This window comes from Toxorhynchites rutilus, chromosome 3 (assembly GCF_029784135.1).
Source record: "Toxorhynchites rutilus septentrionalis strain SRP chromosome 3, ASM2978413v1, whole genome shotgun sequence".
Taxonomy (NCBI): Eukaryota; Metazoa; Arthropoda; class Insecta; order Diptera; family Culicidae; genus Toxorhynchites; species Toxorhynchites rutilus.
The window spans coordinates 314,966,597-314,985,762 of NC_073746.1; the positions used below are offsets into that span (position 1 = coordinate 314,966,597).

The 19,166-nt window shown below is 40.3% G+C and overlaps 2 protein-coding genes and 1 pseudogene across 2 annotated transcripts; 1 reads left to right on the plus strand and 2 right to left on the minus strand.

The window, feature by feature from the left end:
- Positions 1-4,606: 4,606 nt before the first annotated feature.
- On the minus strand, positions 4,607-6,191 carry LOC129777830 (protein Pixie-like; annotated as a pseudogene).
- A 688-nt stretch (positions 6,192-6,879) lies between these two features.
- LOC129779596 (hsp90 co-chaperone Cdc37) lies at positions 6,880-8,458 on the plus strand. Its single transcript, XM_055787162.1, has 3 exons — positions 6,880-7,056; positions 7,125-7,751; positions 7,809-8,458. Exons 1-3 carry the CDS (start codon positions 7,024-7,026, stop codon positions 8,271-8,273), a joined length of 1,125 nt encoding a protein of 374 aa, XP_055643137.1. The 5' UTR covers positions 6,880-7,023; the 3' UTR covers positions 8,274-8,458.
- Positions 8,459-15,333: 6,875 nt separating this feature from the next.
- LOC129775577 (protein Pixie) lies at positions 15,334-18,304 on the minus strand. The gene is made up of 5 exons (XM_055780458.1): positions 18,158-18,304; positions 17,743-17,956; positions 16,352-17,682; positions 16,063-16,297; positions 15,334-16,003 (listed from the first exon to the last, which is right to left on the minus strand). Exons 2-5 carry the CDS (start codon positions 17,953-17,955, stop codon positions 15,953-15,955), a joined length of 1,830 nt encoding a protein of 609 aa, XP_055636433.1. The 5' UTR covers position 17,956; positions 18,158-18,304; the 3' UTR covers positions 15,334-15,952.
- Positions 18,305-19,166: the final 862 nt, after the last annotated feature.

Consider the following 19,166-nt stretch of genomic DNA (forward strand, 5'->3'; position numbering starts at 1 on the left):
CCTTCCAAAAAAGAGTTTAGGAAATACAGTTCAATGCTTTCTAAAACATTATCCAAAATAATAATAAAACACAAATCGATTTTTTCATCATTTGTTTTCCAGGATCTGATGAGTATGTGAATTTGGCAGTTGTTCTGAGCTTATTGATAGTTGGGGACTTTCCTGATTATTCAATTTTCACCAATTCTTAAATTGTTTCCAGATTGAAAGTACAGTAATTTACAATTAGTTCGACATTTAGCTAATTGGACGGACATGTAATGCGACTTATTTAGTTGGACATTTTTGTAAACATAGAGATCCAAATTATGACCCCACATTGCAAGTCGACACTGTACCACTGTCATCGCAAATGTTCAATTACAGGTTAAAATCGCCTCCAATGCGACACTGAGTGGTGCTTCGGCACGTCGCATTGAATGTAATTTACTGTACAACATGTCACAAAGCTGGATGGGAAGAAATTTTCCAACTGTGAAAGCTGTGGCGAGTGGCAAACGCAATAGCTAAACAGGAAGGTTTAACCGAACAAGATGGGAATATCGAGTGATAACAAAAACACAACACCAAAGGTTCTTTTCAGAACCATCAACATATTCATAAAGAGTAAACAGTAAACTAATCCATTTTTCAGGTAGATAGGTAGGTATTCACGTAGGAGAAGAAAATAAAACAATATATTTAAAATATATATTTAACAAAAGCTGTGCCCTTTGTATAGTCCTACGTCACTCCGGTTATGTCCCCGACATTACCCACCCGTCTTTTTGACATGATACGTTCCATGTTAGTTGTTAGTAGAAAATGTAAAAATAAACAGTATTTTTGATCGGTTTTATATAGTTTTTGTGGTAAGTGGAAAACAGTAAAATAAACTCTTTTGTTTCAAAACAAATTGATAGTCCTGAGAAGGACTGGAATGGTTTAATGGGTTGTACGGAATCTGCTGCGTTTCAGTCGGATGTAGCAGTTTAGTTTTGGGAGCGGTAGCTTTTACGGATTCGCTGATGCTTTCCTTGACTTTGGCGCTATCGGCTTCTGTGCGTCGATTTGCGAGGGTTTGATTGGCACAACCACGACGAGCTAAACGACGGATAGCGGGTGTGATACGATGCGATGCAATGCACTTCGCTCCTCTGCCTCCTTTGTCGCATCCAATTGTTGATGTGAAGAGGAGCGCACCAGCAATGCACACTAGATTTAATTCGATGCTCTCCGCTGCTTCCTCTTCTTTGCTCCCTTTGTCGCACCGCATCCATCGTTGGTTGCCGATGGCTTCCTCTCCTTTGCCGCACCGTATGGTTTTGGATGATTTGTAGAGCACTGCACACTAGAAGCCCAGATGTTTGCCGATCTGAACGTTGAACGAGAATGAGAAATCCAAAAATGCTACCGTCCTTTTATATCAGTTGGTATGTGAGAAATAGGCGCCCCCCACTCGCTCGACATGCAAATATTTGACTTATCGGGGAACGAAAGAAGCGAAGCAGGCGAAAAAGAAATGACGTCAATTTCGACCAATCAGTACCGTTTGGATAGGGGTTGAGATTTTTCAATTGTTCGAAAGTTAATTACATGATATATATTATTTTATTCAAGGTGAAAAATTGTTATAGAGTGCCGCAATGTTTTGATGTAAAAATCTCATCAATCCGACATGAAATGACTGAGCAATATGCGTTTGAAATTGGACATTCTTCACGATGCGATCGATATTCGTTTTTCAATTTGTACCCCAATATGTTCCCGAAAGACGTAATCCTACGTCAAAATATTAGAATACTGGGTCAATTGACTAAAGTTTGACGATTGGTGTTGCATGGATCATCTTACGCAAATGTTAATATTAATTCATAGGAATTGACGAAATTCCAATACTTTGAATACAGTAAGTAATACAGAAAAAATGATTTTACACGTAATTCTGCATGATAAATTATATACATTTATATCGTATCACTAACTGTTCTCGAGATAGAATAAAATGTATAGGAAATTATATTTGATGAAAAAATCAAATCGCTGAATTTTTATAGTTTTTGGCTATGAACGTCTATGCATTGCCCGTAACTATAAAAATCATAGGATCATAGGAATAGCTCGGTTATCCACAGTTTACGTGAATTATTTTCAGAGTATGGATTTCAGTGAAAAAGTTCAATAATTTAGTAAAAATATATGAAACACTCTCAGGCAGCTCAATTCGTTTAATGATAAATACGATAAACTCAGGCGGCTTGCTTATAACCTTTAAATACCACTTGCAGAGCATATTGCCTGCCAACTGAATAAAACGTTTCTCCCCTCTAATTAGTAATAATAAAGCCACATTCCCACTACAACGGTTGTATGTCTGTATAACTGGGTGGAAATCAAAGCCTAGTTATCGAATTCTGCTCGTTAACTGTGCTGACTTTTCAAACGTCAAAAAACACCGAGGGCAACATCACTGATGCACTCAAAAAATATTAATCGAAAGATATGGAAGGGCAAAACAAAAAATTCACTGAAAGAAATAATTAGTAAATATAACGAACTTTTCGAAAAATGCAACCAATCTAGTCATCTTTTACCGTGATAATTTTTGATTTAGTCTACAATGAGAAATTGTGAAACATATATGTCAAGCAGCACCATGATTCGAAAGCCGAATATCGGCTACATTTACGCAGTGAAAATACAAGTATTATAATTAACCCATTAGTGTCCGGCGTATGAAATTTAATACGCAAAAATGCCCGTTTTTGAAAAACTGTTTTCGATAAAACTAAAGTGTTAAGAGCATTTTAAATGATACCACATGACAATTTGAGAGTGTTTTTTGTGTCAGTGTCATTTTATCTCTCATCTTTGTTGTTTTGTTGTGTATTGAAGCTTGCAAAGTTCAAGTTTAATGAAGTCGCAAAAGTAAACATAAATTTATCAAAGTTTCACCTCTTGAAGGATTCTAAATTGCTCAAATCTGTGACACAACACTACTAGATGAGTGTAAAAAATTATATCTAGCAAAAAATCTGAAGAAAATTATGAAAACCCCCAAGCGGTGGAGACAACGATGTGGATACTGGAGATAGTGACTCGGAGGACGGCCTCTTCGGTTTCGGCAAACAAGTGAATGTCCGTTGTTCTTGGAGGACATTAACCTGATCTTAGTGATCTCTGCTCGAAACATAAATGGTCTGCCTTTCAAATGTTCCATTACCAATTTGACGCAGATTTCGTCGGACTAATCACCACAGATACAAATAAGTACGCACTGCTAAAAGGAGTGCCAGAAATGTACAAATTTCTAGGAAACGAACCGTGGGACAATTATGCGTAGAACGGCAGTACACGAAAGTGCTAATAAACCATGAAAATGGTTGTTGAAGTTGAATTTTATGAAATACAACCGTTTTGTTCGATATTCAAATGATTTTCATTTTTGATACTGTATCGGCTCAGCGTATGAAATTTCATACATCAGATATCTCAACTTCCAAAGAACTCCAAACCAAAATATTGCGTTTCCCCCCCCCCCTTTTCGGGACAAACCTAGATGGACTAGAAAGTTTCATGCCATTTGGATCTAGTTCTTGTACACCTGGGCAGTAATGGGTTAAATTGCTAAAATTTGTATGAACATTTTTCTAACGCGAGTGAAAAAAAACTGATCTTCCACCATATTACGCTCGCACATATCTAGAACTATGGTGATTATAGACCAAAGAGGAGCGCTCTCGTTGAGGATGACGGAGTAGTATGAAAAATCGAAATGGTGTCTCAACCGAACAAAATTGCACCACTGTGAGCGATATCCATCTCAAATTCTGCCTTTGTACCGAGCAAAACAGCAGTGTGTGACATCAAGATTGAAAAAAACTGACGTCTGTTAGCTGGAGCGAGATTATAACTTGAATCATACTGATTATGATTTGAATTTTTTGAATACGCCTCTAGCACTTAAGAAGACTGATTTGGAAAACCAAACTAATCTCTCGACCTAGAGAAAGGTCATTTGGAAAGCCTCGATGCCGTCTGGACGCTAGCTGAATGCCTGATGAATCGTGAATGGTTTGAAATCGCGAAATTCAAAATTGTTTACACTCAATAAACAGGATAGTTTTGCTATTACAGCTATTTTTCATTATCATGAAAACGTGCCATGTTTTCTAATTTGGCACCATAGCTGAAAGACGTAGTCCTACGAAGAAGAGTACGCTGGGCCACAAATTTGTTCAACAACAAATTTAACATCATTCATCGAAATGTTTTTATTTTGACGCTTGAAATAATCCATGAGAACATCAAACGAATATCGATCATTCATCCCAATAATTTTCAATGTTGGTTTCATTGGTTTTGATATGAATGTACTAAAACTTTCTCCAAGATTGCTTTTAATTCCATTTTCTACATTTTTACATGTCTTGGCCTTTTCGAAATTAGCAATTTTGTGTATTTTCGGATCCAATTTGGTCTTTATTGAACTCTCCCCTCTATTAATCCCTTGGCACGGGTCCATTTTCTTTTTTTTTTACATAATACAACGCTTTCATTTCTCTTCACCATGTTTATTGTACAAACGATAAGCAGTCGAGTGATTACTAACAACTTTCCGTTTAGTAACAAAGAGAGCAAAACAACTCTCAATGTATTGTTTTTAAAAGTAAATTAACTAAAATTCCCACATAAGACAAGCAAACCCTCCTCGGCGAAATGTTTAGATCCTGTGCATGATTCGAAGTTTATTGCAAACGCGATAGTAAAAATGAGGAAACCAAAGATAGACTTAACTTTTCGTTCTTATCTGTAAAACAATAGTTTCTATGAAGTAGAGCGTGTTCTTCATGGTCTATTACTCACTGACAATATTTGTCAGTGATATCGTATGATTGGTAGTATCAGTTCATTGTTTTTTTTCTGGACTTCGCCTGCTGAATTTACTGACGGAAAAAGGATCGTTTTGTAATAGGCCAAACTGAATGTGTATGTGTGTATGTTAAGATCCCGATGTGAACCATCCTAAGGCTGCATTTATACTTGTGCTATATCGCGCAATATCAAGACTAAGCACAGCTCCTTTCTCTTTAAATAAACTGTGTAAATCTTGAAATCATGCAATAGCTACCTTAATTTAAACGCACCATAATACTCGACCGAATCATGTCTCTTATGACTCCTCGTAGAAGAAGTATTGTCCAGCGCGTTTCTGCTCCCCATCCTAAAATGTCCCAGAATTTGATAAACCTGCACTGAGTGTATATTTTCAACCAACAATACCTTAACCGAGTTGCGCTTGTTGATCCTGGGCCTGAAGTTGTTCGGATCCCGTCGGAATGTGATCTCCAGCAATTCCAGGAAGCGGTTCATACCATTCAGCAGTGATTGCGGTGTGTGAGCAGTGGTATCCACCGATGGCCTTCCCTCGAAAACAATCACCCGGTCGGCCAAATAGGTTGCCATAATGAAATCGTGCTCCACCACAAATCCGGTCTTTTTCGCGTGTAGGATGTATCTGGAGCGGAAAAAAACATCAACCACATTTTCCTCCGGTAAGGTCGTATCTTACCTCTTGATAACCTTTGCCGCAATCAAACGCTGCTCCGAATCCAGATAAGCCGACGGTTCGTCGATCAAATACACATCGGCGGGTTTTCCCAGACACAGCACCAGAGCGACTCGCTGCAATTCACCACCGGAAAGGTTCTGCACTTCCTGGTCCATAATTTCCTCAATCTTCATCGGCTTCATCACATCGGCTTCATCACATCGGCCATGAACTGCGGATGGATGTAAGCGTCGCGAATTTTCTCATGCAGCAAATTACGGACCGTCGATTGGCTCTTCGGAGAGATTTTCTGTGGCTTGTAGGAAATGTTGAGACAGGGCAGTTTCTCCGATTCCTCATTGGGTTCCAAATTACCGGCCAGCATTCGAATGAAAGTTGTCTTTCCAGTGCCATTCTCTCCCAGTAGGACAATAATTTCCGAATCACTAAACTGACCATTATCGACCGTCAGAGTGAAACCACCAAGCTTCTTCTTCATCTTGGGATAAACGTAGTGACACGTACGTTTGATTTCCTCCTCGGAAGCCGACTCGGATACCTTGAAAGTCAACGATTCCGTACGGAAGCGCATGTTCTCCGTGTAGACGTAACCGTCCAGGAAAATATTATAAATTATCACCCTCATTCTTGTTTTCGAACGAAAAGAAATCGTTCGAAAGAATGTACCATTTGTATTCTTGTTTTCGTACGAATCAAATCCATTCATTCAAACTTTCGAAAATTGAACAATTCTAACGAATCGGCCATTCTAGTTTTCGTACGAATGTGTTTTTTCACGTGGTTTCTAAACGTCACTTTTTTCTTGCGAATTCCGTTCGATTGTTAAATCAGTACATATTCATGTTTTTCGGATAATTTGAGCTTAAGTCGTACTGATTCTGCTGTTCAATCTATTATAGAAGGAATTGAGTCATTTAATTCATTGATGCATGAAATCTTGCATCTGATGTTAATGTTCGAAAAAGGTCTTGTTCAAACGGATTCGTACGAAAACAAGAAAGTATTTTTCGAAATTGTTCGAATCTATAGTTTCGAACGAAAGTCAGATACGGCCGTAAACAAGAATTTGGTCCTTGAACAAATCCTAATCACATTCTTTTTGTCTATGTCTAGTATAAGATTATCGATAACCGATAATTCCAATTCTTTGATACGAGAATGTGAAACAATTTTTTTCACAATATAGCCCCGAATTTAGTAGAAAAAACTCCAACGAAAGCAAGCCGTACATCTTGTGACCCAATGTCTGTGGTTCAATCTGTGGTGTCACATTCCATCATCAACAACCGTTGCACCTTCCCACTGTAGTACCTTGGTTCGATAATAAACACGCCTCGTTCACAATCACCCAACAGTAGAATCGAACGTCAAGCTGGCTGCTGTGTAACCTTCTAGAAGGATTTTTCTGCATCCAACGGGAGTATTCGCGAAGTTTGAAGTCGAAAAATCGGATTCTGTTGAAGCTCGCCATAATGGTAGATTACAGCAAGTGGAAGAATATTGAGGTGCGAATCAATGTCGTTGGGATTGGGATCAAAGATCGGTAAACCTAAATGCTTCTACTTACATACAGATCTCCGACGACGAAGATGATACCCACCCGAACATCGATACTCCGTCGTTGTTCCGCTGGCGTCATCAGGCCCGCGTTGAACGGATGGAGGAACAGAAACGGGAGAAGGAACAAATGGACGCGAAGAAGCGGGCAGCTGAACAGAAAATGAAGGAAATTAAGCAGAAATTGGATAAGAAGGATGGTAACCTGGAGGAGCTGAAGAAGAGTCTGGATGAGCTGGAAATGGAACAGAAGAGAGTACGGGAGGAGGAAGAAATGTTGTTGAAGAAAGAACAGATGCAACCGTGGAACGTGGATACTATCAGCAAGGATGGATTTAAGAAAACCGTCATCAACAAAAGTGCAATCAATAAAAAGGTGGAGCTAACCGAAGATCAGAAAGAGCTTAATTTGAAGGAATTCATCAAGAAGTACGAGAAGGAGCTAAAGCATTATGGCATGATGCGGAAGTACGATGATTCGAAAAAGTATTTGCGTGACAATCACAAGCTGGTGTGCGAAGACACTGCCAATTATCTGGTGATCTGGTGTATAGAGCTGGAAATGCAGGAAAAACACGAACTGATGGCACACGTTGCACATCAATGCATTTGCATGCAGTATATTCTGGATATTTCCAAGCAGGTGAGTCTTGACGGATTTTGTGTACTAAATTATGAGTTTAATTCTTTGTCCTATTAGCTGGATGTGGATCCGCGTGCCTGCGTCGAATCGTTCTTCCAGCGCATCCAGATAGCCGAAGCGGAATACAAGAATCAATTTCTGGCCGAAATCGAAGCATTCAAGGAGCGCATTCGGAAACGAGCCCAAGAGAAACTGCAGAAAGCCATCGAGGAGCAGGAGGAAGAAGAGCGAAAGGCTCGACTGGGACCCGGAGGGCTGGACCCCGTGGAAGTGTTCGAGTCACTGCCCAAAGAACTGCAGACATGCTTCGAAACGCGGGACATCGGTATGCTCCAGGAGGCGATGTCCAAACTGCCAGAGGACGAAGCTCGTGTTCATCTGCAACGCTGTATAGATTCCGGCCTTTGGGTACCTGACGCGAACAAGGCAGCCAAAACGGACGCGACAGCCGACAAAAACTCAGATCCAATTTATGTAACTGTACCGAGCGAGGAGAAACAAGATGAAGCGAACGAGAAGTAGATATAGTTTAAATCATAGGGTAATTTCCACTGTATAAAGCTATTGAAACAGAGGATCCAAATGTTGCTCCACTTTGAAAGCTTTTGAGGAAAAACATTTCTTTCATTTAACGCTGTCTTCAAATCAAATCGTGAACATTATGTATTTGTATTATGAATGTATGTTGAATAAAACTTATAACCAAGGCGCCAAGAAGTATATCCTAAGGTGAGGCCATTTCGTCACTAGGTAGATTAAGGGAGCGGCATATGAAAACAGTACGGAAGAAAGCAGAAGGGAATTATTTGCTTGTAGCGTGGAAGTAATAGGGCTCTATTCCAGAAGACAAGACGAGCAAACGAGCGCTCGTCTCATTTGTTTTCTTATTCCAGAAGCCGAGCTCGACTAAAGACAGACGAGTAGCTCGTCTGGCTCAACGACCGTTTGGCCGCGCTTGCGGATGAATCAATCAAACCGTCTAGTTTGTTTGATGTGTTTGTTCACCTTGTGATTTAAAGCAATGGTATTCTTCTGTTCTGTCTTTATCTTCAAAAAATGTTTCACGGCTAAACTAGTATTGCATAAGCAATGCATGTTTTCATCTGCAATTATCAAATTCAATTCAGTAATTGCAAGATTTTACAGAATTTCAAACGGGCCTTTTCCAAACAACACAACCAAATGTAAACATTGAGCTCATATCCAGGGATGCCAGATAACTGTTTAGAATATATTAACACGGCACGAAAAGTGTCTTCACATCATATTGAACGAATTTCAAAACAACTACCTTATTGGAAATACATGCATATGAATTTCAAACTTTTCTTGATAAGTCGTTGATTAGGTGAATGTTAATGCTGCAAATCAGGGATCCAATCGTCAATCAAACACACCGTTCTTTTAGCAGTTCTATATTCAAATTATAAACAACGCTTTTAAGCTGAAATTACAAAAGTTTGTTTGTTTTAATTCACTGCTAACAAATCTATGATTCTTTAATATCTACTCAGAAATTCAGTGTTGAGCTTTACTTCAGAACCCTGATTATTCAATAGAAATTAACCTAGAATCTAACAAATTTCAGCATATTAATTTCTAGATAATATATCTCGATATTTTTTTAATCACATTTTATTGATATTAAATGCTCTGAAAATAATTGTATAAATTTCAACTAACAACGGTCCATTGAATTCAATTTTCGGGATTTTCATTTGCATGCCGACTGGTTTCTGCCACAAATTTTTCCTAACTAAAATGTTCCTACGCAACGACTATAACCATAGGCTCCTGTTGCAATTTGAAAATGCTTGCGTTAACAGTGAACAAACATTGTCCCCATTTATTGGGGACATAATAGCAAAACGTCTAAAAGATGAAACCATATGCTCGAGAAAAATTATTAATGAAACCAAAAGATATATGAAACTTATTCCTTTTTGTTGTTTTTTAATATTTTGGCACTGAGAGAAGAGTATCGATTGATCAATTTTTAAAATGTTTGTTGTTTTTCTCAAAATAAAAACATGTCTTCTCATCTGACATCACTGACATCATCATATCGAGAAAAACTGACTGAAGTCTCTCCAGTCTACCAAATAAAACATTTCAATGAATCTCGTGTACTGGAATAGGATATTTTGCTCGTCTCGACAGTGACTGAAGCCGAGACCAAGGCGTTGTACTATAGGTGGACCGCAATGTCAAAATTGCTGTTCGGCCATTGCTCGTGAAAAAACAAATTTGTTTACAAAACAAGTCGTATCTTTTGGTGACAAATGCATTCGTTGGCAAAATAGCTGCTCGCGCTTTATTGTCGAATCATAACAGTGCAGAAGGATGTTTTAGTATATCTTTTCGCCTTCCTCCCAAACAAAATGTACTTCTGTTTGGCTCCCATCGGCGGGGAAAAGAGTACTATCAGCTTACGGCGATGGTGACAAAAAATAACGCTTGTGGCTCCACTGATTTCGCTCAGGGAGGAGGAGAATGCTGTGCATATACCGGGAAGGAGATCCGGAAAGGGCCGTTACAAGTAATTGGCTAGGGCAAAAGGAGGTTGTGCACCATATTCCACGAATATATATTTGCTTCTTTTTTCCTTCAATTATTTACCTTAGCGAGTTGACATTGAAATCATAGCCACACACCCAAACAAAAAGTAAATAATTCTGAAAGTTACGTCTCGCTACTCGTCTCACGTCATATCCTGAAAGTGTCAAGAACGAAACACCTATAGTTCAGCATCTTGGCCGAGACGAGACGAGACGAATTGCTGAAACGAAAAGTGGTTTTAGCAAGTTGGCCCACATTACGATATACCTCTAGGCGGCTTGCTTATAACCTTTAGATACCACTTGCAGAGCATATTGCCTGCCAACTGAATAAAACGTTTCACCCCTCTGTTAATAATAATGAAGGTCCCGCCACAATTACTGCGTCAGAGTTCCCTCTTGAGTTGGCAAACCGATTGGGACACTGGAAGTCTTGGGCGGTGGTTATATTCAATTATTCCAAAGGTTTCTTCGAGAGCGTGGTTCAAAGGTTTGGACTTAAGTCGTGACTTCATTCGTGTAATGAGTAGACTTATGTCCAACCACTACTCGCTAGATGTGCATCTCCACAGAATAAATCTTGTTCAAAGCAACGTCTGTCGGTGTGGAAACGGTTACGATGACATCGATCACGCAGTTTGGCAATGTACGGATAATTACGCAGCCAGAGAGTACCTTTTGAATGCCCTTGAGGTCCAAGGAAGACAACCCTATGTTCCTGTTAGAGACGTGTTGGGAACTCGCGACATCTGCTATATGCAGTTGATCTATATGTTTGTGAAACGGTCTAGTATAAGTATTTAATGCTTTTGTGTTTTTCTTTTTCGTTATTAGTTTGTTTGTCTTGTCCCCCCATCTCACCGTCGCCCACCCTCGACAGCTAGTCGAACACCAGATGCTATCTCTGGTCATTATGCACAATGCTACAGTGCGTGCGGCAACCCTCGGTTGAGACAACGATACCTCATATCCATATCCCCAACCTGACCCGTCCCACAAAAATGTTGCCCTTTTATCCTCGAGTAAACCGCGAGTATTCGGTCGAATCCTACTAAACATAGAAATTAGTTGAAACTTTGTATAAACAAACCTTGAATTAGCGGCTCCGCAAAGCTTATGCGATTGAGCCTTACAAAAAGACGGGTGGGTAATGTCGGGGACATAACCGGAGTGACGTAGGACTATACAAAGGGGACAGCTTTTGTTAAATATATATTTCAAATATATTGTTTTATTTTCTTCTCCTACGTGAATACCTACCTATCTACCTGAAAAATGGATTAGTTTACTGTTTACTCTTTATGAACATGTTGGTGGTTCTGAAAAGAACCTTTGGCGTTGTGTTTTTGCGTTTTTTCTGAAACCTTTGTACTTATCAACGCCGGGCAACTTTTGGCGTATGCACATATCGTACAATCAAAATGATGGCTTTGATAGGGAATACATAGGTGGTCATCAGCGCGCTTTTTGCACTCTAGCGGTACACACTCACAGGATAGAGACAAATCGGCAGACTCAGCCAAAGGGGCGAGTCCAACGAGACGAACGAATGAGCGTTAAAAGGGAGCGATGGCAAAAAAATTCATTCATTACGATTTGTTCGCTCGTTGGATTCACATGCAGGCTAAAAAGGGTCCTTTTCAGGATCACAAAATTATCTTCAATCTAAAGAGTTTATTGTTTTGTTATCACTCGATATCCCCATCTTGTTCGGCTAAACCTTTCTGTTTAGCGATTGCGTTTGCCACTCGCCACAGCTTTCACAGTTGGAAAATTTCTTCCCATCCAGCTTTGTGACATGTTGTACAGTAAATTACATTCAATGCGACGTGCCGAAGCGCCACTCAGTGTCACATTGGAGGCGATTTTAACCTGGAATTGAACATTTGCGATGACAGTGGTACAGTGTCGACTTTCAATGTGGGGTCATAATTTGGATCTCTATGTTTACAAAAATGTTCAACTAAATAAGTCGAATTACATGTCCGTCCAATTAGCTAAATGTCGAACTAATTGTAAATTACTGTACTTTCAATTTGGAAACAATTTAAGAATTGGTGAAAATTGAATAATCAGGAAAGTCCCCAACTATCAATAAGCTCAGAACAACTGCCAAATTCACATACTCATCAGATCCTGGCAAACCAATTATGAAAAAATCAATTTGTGTTTTATTATTATTTTGGATAATGTTTTAGAAAGCATTGAACTGTATTTCCTAAACTCTTTTTTGGAAGGTTTAATGGCCTTGAAAAGCGCCTTGTTTTATGGAATGGTTCCAATTTAGAAAACTTAGTACTCGTGGTTTTGAAAAAAACCATTTCGAACGCCCTCGATGCCGCCTTGTTCTGGATTTGCCACCAAAGCAGTGTGTATAAAGAACAAACTTTTTTCTTCTGCTACCTGCTGCCGTTTTGCGATTGCGTTTGCCACTCGCCACTCGCTGCAACTGCCTGTTGTCTTGATGTCCACCGAACCGAATGTGTTCTGTTCCGAATGCGGGTTTTCTTATCGTCGCGAGCAGCTTTGCCAGCTAACTCGATCACTTCGGCGGCCGAAACTATATCACGCCGGCTAGGTGGACTGGTGCACTGGTACTAACGCGCTCGGCCTAGCTACCCTTGCGGGGAACTCCAGATCAACACGGTTCGAGCGGGATTTTGCCTTTCCCTTCACTTTTCCTCCTTTACCATGTCCAGACATGGCTGCTTGGGTTGGTTTGTTGATTTGTTGTGATGCGAACCGATGTGGTGTACGGTTTGGATGAGAATGATCGTTACGGAAGGAAAGAAGGTCTTGAATTATAGAGACTTTAAACTTTTGCAGTTCATTCGTCTCTAGCCTTGAGAAAGACCCTTTAAAAACTCTACTCTACTCTACTCCAGCGCTACCACCTCCGCCCTCTTGCCTTGAGAAAGGTACTCGATCCCTCGCTCGTCCAGCTCGTCCAGCAACGATGTTGTCCAGTCGGTGTCCACACAAAGAATGATCGTTACGGCAGCGGAGCGGGGATTTTTAAGCTGACTGGCTGGCTCGAGAATTACGCATGTGTGAGACAGCGACCAATGTTTCGTTCATTTTTTTTCTTTTTCCTTTCCAATCGTGCTTCATTCTATTTCGCTGCTGCTCTGGTTGCCCGTTTTGGTCGGTACGATTTGAGGAGCACAAAATGGACCAATCAAAAATGGGCACATAGTGCATTTTGACAATGCTTGATATTTCACAATTATTCAATTATTTATCTCAAGAAAAATGAAATGTTATTCGTTATGATAGATGCGTAGATATATTTCCTATCAATTGATGCAAAAACCTTTGCGATCTATTGAGAAATGTTCGAGTTATAAGAGTTTCAAATCTTACATTTTTTCCTACTTGTTCAGTGCCTAGATTTCCATTTCACCCCCTATATCTTCCGGTTAGACGTAGTCCTACGTCAATAAATGAACTGGATAAAAAAAAGGTCCCGCCACATTCCCACTACAACGGTTGTCCGCTAACTGGGTGGAAGTCAAAGCCCAGTTATCGAATTCTGCTCGTTAGCAACAAGAAGCGGAGAGACAGACACTGGGAAAAAAATAACCTTAAATTCGGATGCAGATGCAGCTGTTGTTTTTGAAGGACATTAACCTGATCTTAGTGATCTCTGCTCGAAACATAAATGGTCTGCCGTTCAAATGTTAAATTACCTAAATTACCTGTTTGACGCAGATTTCGTCGGACTAATCACCACAGATACAAATAAGTACGCACTGCTAAAAGGAGTGCCAGAAATGTACAAATTTCTAGGAAACGAACCGTGGGACAATTATGCGTAGAACGGCTGTACACGAAAGTGCTAATAAACCATGAAAATGGTTGTTGAAGTTGAATTTTATGAAATACAACCGTTTTGTTCGATATTCAAATGATTTTCATTTTTGATACTGTATCGGCTCAGCGTATGAAATTTCATACGTCAGATATCTCAACTTCCAAAGAACTCCAAACCAAAATATTGCGTTTTCCCCCCTTTTCGGGACAAACCTAGATGGACTAGAAAGTTTCATGCCATTTGGATCTAGTTCTTGTACACCTGGGCAGTAATGGGTTAAATTGCTAAAATTTGTATGAACATTTTTCTAACGCGAGTGAAAAAAAACTGATCTTCCACCATATTACGCTCGCACATATCTAGAACTATGGTGATTATAGACCAGAGAGGAGCCGCTCTCGTTGAGGATGACGGAGTAGTATGAAAAATCGAAATGGTGCCTCAACCGAACAAAATTGCACCACTGTGAGCGATATCCATCTCAAATTCTGCCTTTGTACCGAGCAAAACAGCAGTGTGTGACATCAAGATTGAAAAAAACTGACGTCTGTTAGGTGGAGCGAGATTATAACTTGAATCATACTGATTATGATTTGAATTTTTTGAATACGCCTCTAGCACTTAAGAAGACTGATTTGGAAAACCAAACTAATCTCTCGACCTAGAGAAAGGTCATTTGGAAAGCCTCGATGCCGTCTGGACGCTAGCTGAATGCCTGATGAATCGTGAATGGTTTGAAATCGCGAAATTCAAAATTGTTTACACTCAATAAACAGGATAGTTTTGCTATTACAGCTATTTTTCATTATCATGAAAACGTGCCATGTTTTCTAATTTGGCACCATAGCTGAAAGACGTAGTCCTACGAAGAAGAGTACGCTGGGCCACAAATTTGTTCAACAACAAATTTAACATCATTCATCGAAATGTTTTTATTTTGACGCTTGAAATAATCAATGAGAACATCAAACGAATATCGATCACTCATCCCAATAATTTTCAATGTTGGTTTCATTGGTTTTGATATGAATGTACTAAAACTTTCTCCAAGATTGCTTTTAATTCCATTTTCTACATTTTTACATGTCTTGGCCTTTTCTAAATTAGCAATTTTGTGTATTTTCGGATCCAATTTGGTCTTTATTGAACTCTCCCCTCTATTAATCCCTCGGCACGGGCCCATTTTCTTTTTTTTTACATAATACAACGCTTTCATTTCTCTTCACCATGTTTATTGTACAAACGATAAGCAGTCGAGTGATCACTAACAACTTTCCGTTTAGTAGCAAAGAGAGCAAAACAACTCTCGATGTATTGTTTTTAAAAGTAAATTAACTAAAATTCCCACATAAGACAAGCAAACCCTCCTCGGCGAAATGTTTAGATCCTGTGCATGATTCGAAGTTTATTGCAAACGCGATAGTAAAAATGAGGAAACCAAAGATAGACTTGACTTTTCGTTCTTATCTGTAAAACAATAGTTTCTATGAAGTAGAGCGTGTTCTTCATGGTCTATTACTTTTTACAATATTTGTCAGTGATATCGTATGATTGGTAGTATCAGTTCATTGTTTTTTTTCTGGACTTCGCCTGCTGAATTTACTGACGGAAAAAGGATCGTTTTGCAATAGGCCAAACTGAATGTGTATGTGTGTATGTTAAGATCCCGATGTGAACCATCCTAAGGCTGCATTTATACTTGTGCTATATCGCGCAATATCAAGACTAAGCACAGCTCCTTTCTCTTTAAGTAAACTGTGTAAATCTTGAAATCATGCAATAGCTACCTTAGTTTAAACGCACCATAATACTCGACCGAATCATGTCTCTTATGACTCCTCGTAGAAGAAGTATTGTCCAGCGCGTTTCTGCTCCCCATCCTAAAATGTCCCAGAATTTGATAAACCTGCACTGAGTGTATATTTTCAACCAACAATACCTTAACCGAGTTGCGCTTGTTGATCCTGGGCCTGAAGTTGTTCGGATCCCGTCGGAATGTGATCTCCAGCAATTCCAGGAAGCGGTTCATACCATTCAGCAGTGATTGCGGTGTGTGAGCAGTGGTATCCACCGATGGCCTTCCCTCGAAAACGATCACCCGGTCGGCCAAATAGGTTGCCATAATGAAATCGTGCTCCACCACAAATCCGGTCTTTTTCGCGTGTAGGATGTATCTGGAGCGGAAAAAAACATCAACCACATTTTCCTCCGGTAAGGTCGTATCTTACCTCTTGATAACCTTTGCCGCAATCAAACGCTGCTCCGAATCCAGATAAGCCGACGGTTCGTCGATCAAATACACATCGGCGGGTTTTCCCAGACACAGCACCAGAGCGACTCGCTGCAATTCACCACCGGAAAGGTTCTGCACTTCCTGGTCCATAATTTCCTCAATCTTCATCGGCTTCATCACATCGGCCATGAACTGCGGATGGATGTAAGCGTCGCGAATTTTCTCATGCAGCAAATTACGGACCGTCGATTGGCTCTTCGGAGAGATTTTCTGTGGCTTGTAGGAAATGTTGAGACAGGGCAGTTTCTCCGATTCCTCATCGGGTTCCAAATTACCGGCCAGCATTCGAATGAAAGTTGTCTTTCCAGTGCCATTCTCTCCCAGCAGGACAATAATTTCCGAATCACTGAACTGACCATTATCGACCGTCAGAGTGAAACCACCAAGCTTCTTCTTCATCTTGGGATAAACGTAGTGACACGTACGTTTGATTTCCTCCTCGGAAGCCGACTCGGATACCTTGAAAGTCAACGATTCCGTACGGAAGCGCATGTTCTCCGTGTGGACGTAACCGTCCAGGAAAATATTGATTCCCTCACGGACAGAGAAAGGCATAGTAACCACGCCATAGCAGCCAGGAACTCCGTACAGACAGCAGATGAAATCGGACAGGTAATCCAACACCGACAGATCGTGCTCAACAACGATGATGAACTTATCCGGATGGATTAACGAACGAATGGTCAAAGCACAGTTCAAACGTTGCTTAACGTCCAGATACGAGGAAGGTTCATCGAACATGAAAATATCCCCATTCTGAATGCAGACCATTGCACAGGCAAACCGTTGTAATTCTCCTCCGGACAGGGCCTGAATCTCACGATCCTTAATGTTGTTCAAATCAAGCAAATCACATATCCGCGCCTCATTATTCGTTTCGTTTTTTTTATCCAACAGCGCCGCCACGGTACCCTTCACCGCCTTCGGAATTTGGTCCACATACTGTGGCTTGATGAGAGCACGTAAACTATCCTCCAAAATTTTAGTGAAATAATTCTGCAACTCGTTGCCACGGAAGTGAGCCAAAATCTCGGACCAATCCGGAGGATCCGAGTAGCGGCCCAAGTTGGGCTTCAGCTTTCCGGCTAGAATTTTCAGCGCGGTGGACTTCCCAATACCGTTTTGACCCACCAGTCCCAAAACCTCTCCCGGACGGGGAATCGGCAAACGATGCAGTTTGAAGGAGTTCTTCGAGTAGCGGTGGGTGGTGTGCTTGTCAAGATTGCTCGGAATATTGATGATCGTGATTGCTTCGAATGGACATTTCTGTTTCGTAAAAAAAACAATCTATCCTTAGCCCGAAAATCGATACCACATCACACCTACCTTCACACAGATACCGCAACCGATGCAAAGTTCCTCCGAAAGCGACGCGATTTTGGAGTCGATTGCCACCTCAATGCACAGTTTGCCCATCCGGACGACCGGGCAGGATTTCTTGCACTCCTGCCGGCATCGTTTCGGCTTGCACTTGTCCGAGCTGACGATGGCGATTCTCGTCTGCTTGTCCGTCTCCTCAGCGGCTCTGTTACGCGACATTCTGGAAATAGAGTACAGTGAAGAGTGAATGAATGAAAACCAGCTGGATAGTTTCCATATAACCTCAAAGAAAAACTCAAAAGGGGAATGCTCTGTTTATTGTTATGAAATCACTTTACGAGCGAAATTTCATCGTTCTCGAATTCGACACAAATATCCCCATCAGTATTCTACTAAAATGTAAATTTTCAGATCCACCTACCTGTCGAAATTCACGGATTTCGGACAGAACTGAAACGAAAGTTAGTGCGTGTCAAAGGAGCCTTTCACTGCGAAAAGAGCAATGCTAAACACTCAGCAGACGATTTTGACATTACTCAGGCGGCACTGCAAGGACACGTAAAATGCACATTTGCTAAGCCGGCGCGGCCAAACAGCAAATGTTGCGAGCTGAACTTTCTGAAAGTTTGTTCTGTTGTTTTCAACAATTTTTGTTCCAACATATATTTTTTTTATATAGGCTCATTTTTCGAGTCATCCTAAATCGAACCTCTCAAATGAGCTACATTAGTTACGATCTCTGTAAGATTTTCATGAGTTTTGCTGCGCGGAATACCTCTTCCCAGAGATTTGTAGACCCATCTTCCCCTCCTAGTTCTATCGTTGATGTGAGCTGTCTTCCGAAAAGAGAGATAGACCAATAAAAAAAATTCTTCATATGCTTGCGCATGTGGTCAATTAATTTATTTTCTTATTTACAAAATGCAAGTTTACTGTTTTGTTGCTTTGGCATAAAATAAGGGAAAAATTAATCAAAATGCATTAAAACCCTGAGCGGTATTGCTGCTGTTTGAATAGTATTGTCCATTTGTACCACGATTTATGGCTTTTCACATGCCACAAACTGTTTGCTTCCATCAGAGATTGGTTAGTGACATTTCAAACATATTTGGCCTTCTTGACAGAGATGATGTATCTGACACTAAAGTTATTATTTTATTCAATTCGTATGTTTACCACTCCCCTGGAGAGGGAGTACTATAGCCGATATCATGCCGCTGTGTTTGTCCTGAGATTCCATTTTCAATCACTGTAATAATTTCGTCGGGTGAACAACGTTGCTTCGGCTTCCGAATCTTTTATGAAAACAATCAGTCAGTGATTGTGAAACAGAGAGACTTTAGTCGATATTGTAACATTACAATTTCTTAATATCTCTTCTCTCCACAGTGTCCGTACGAATGAACGCTGCATTTGCATTTCAAGCGAGT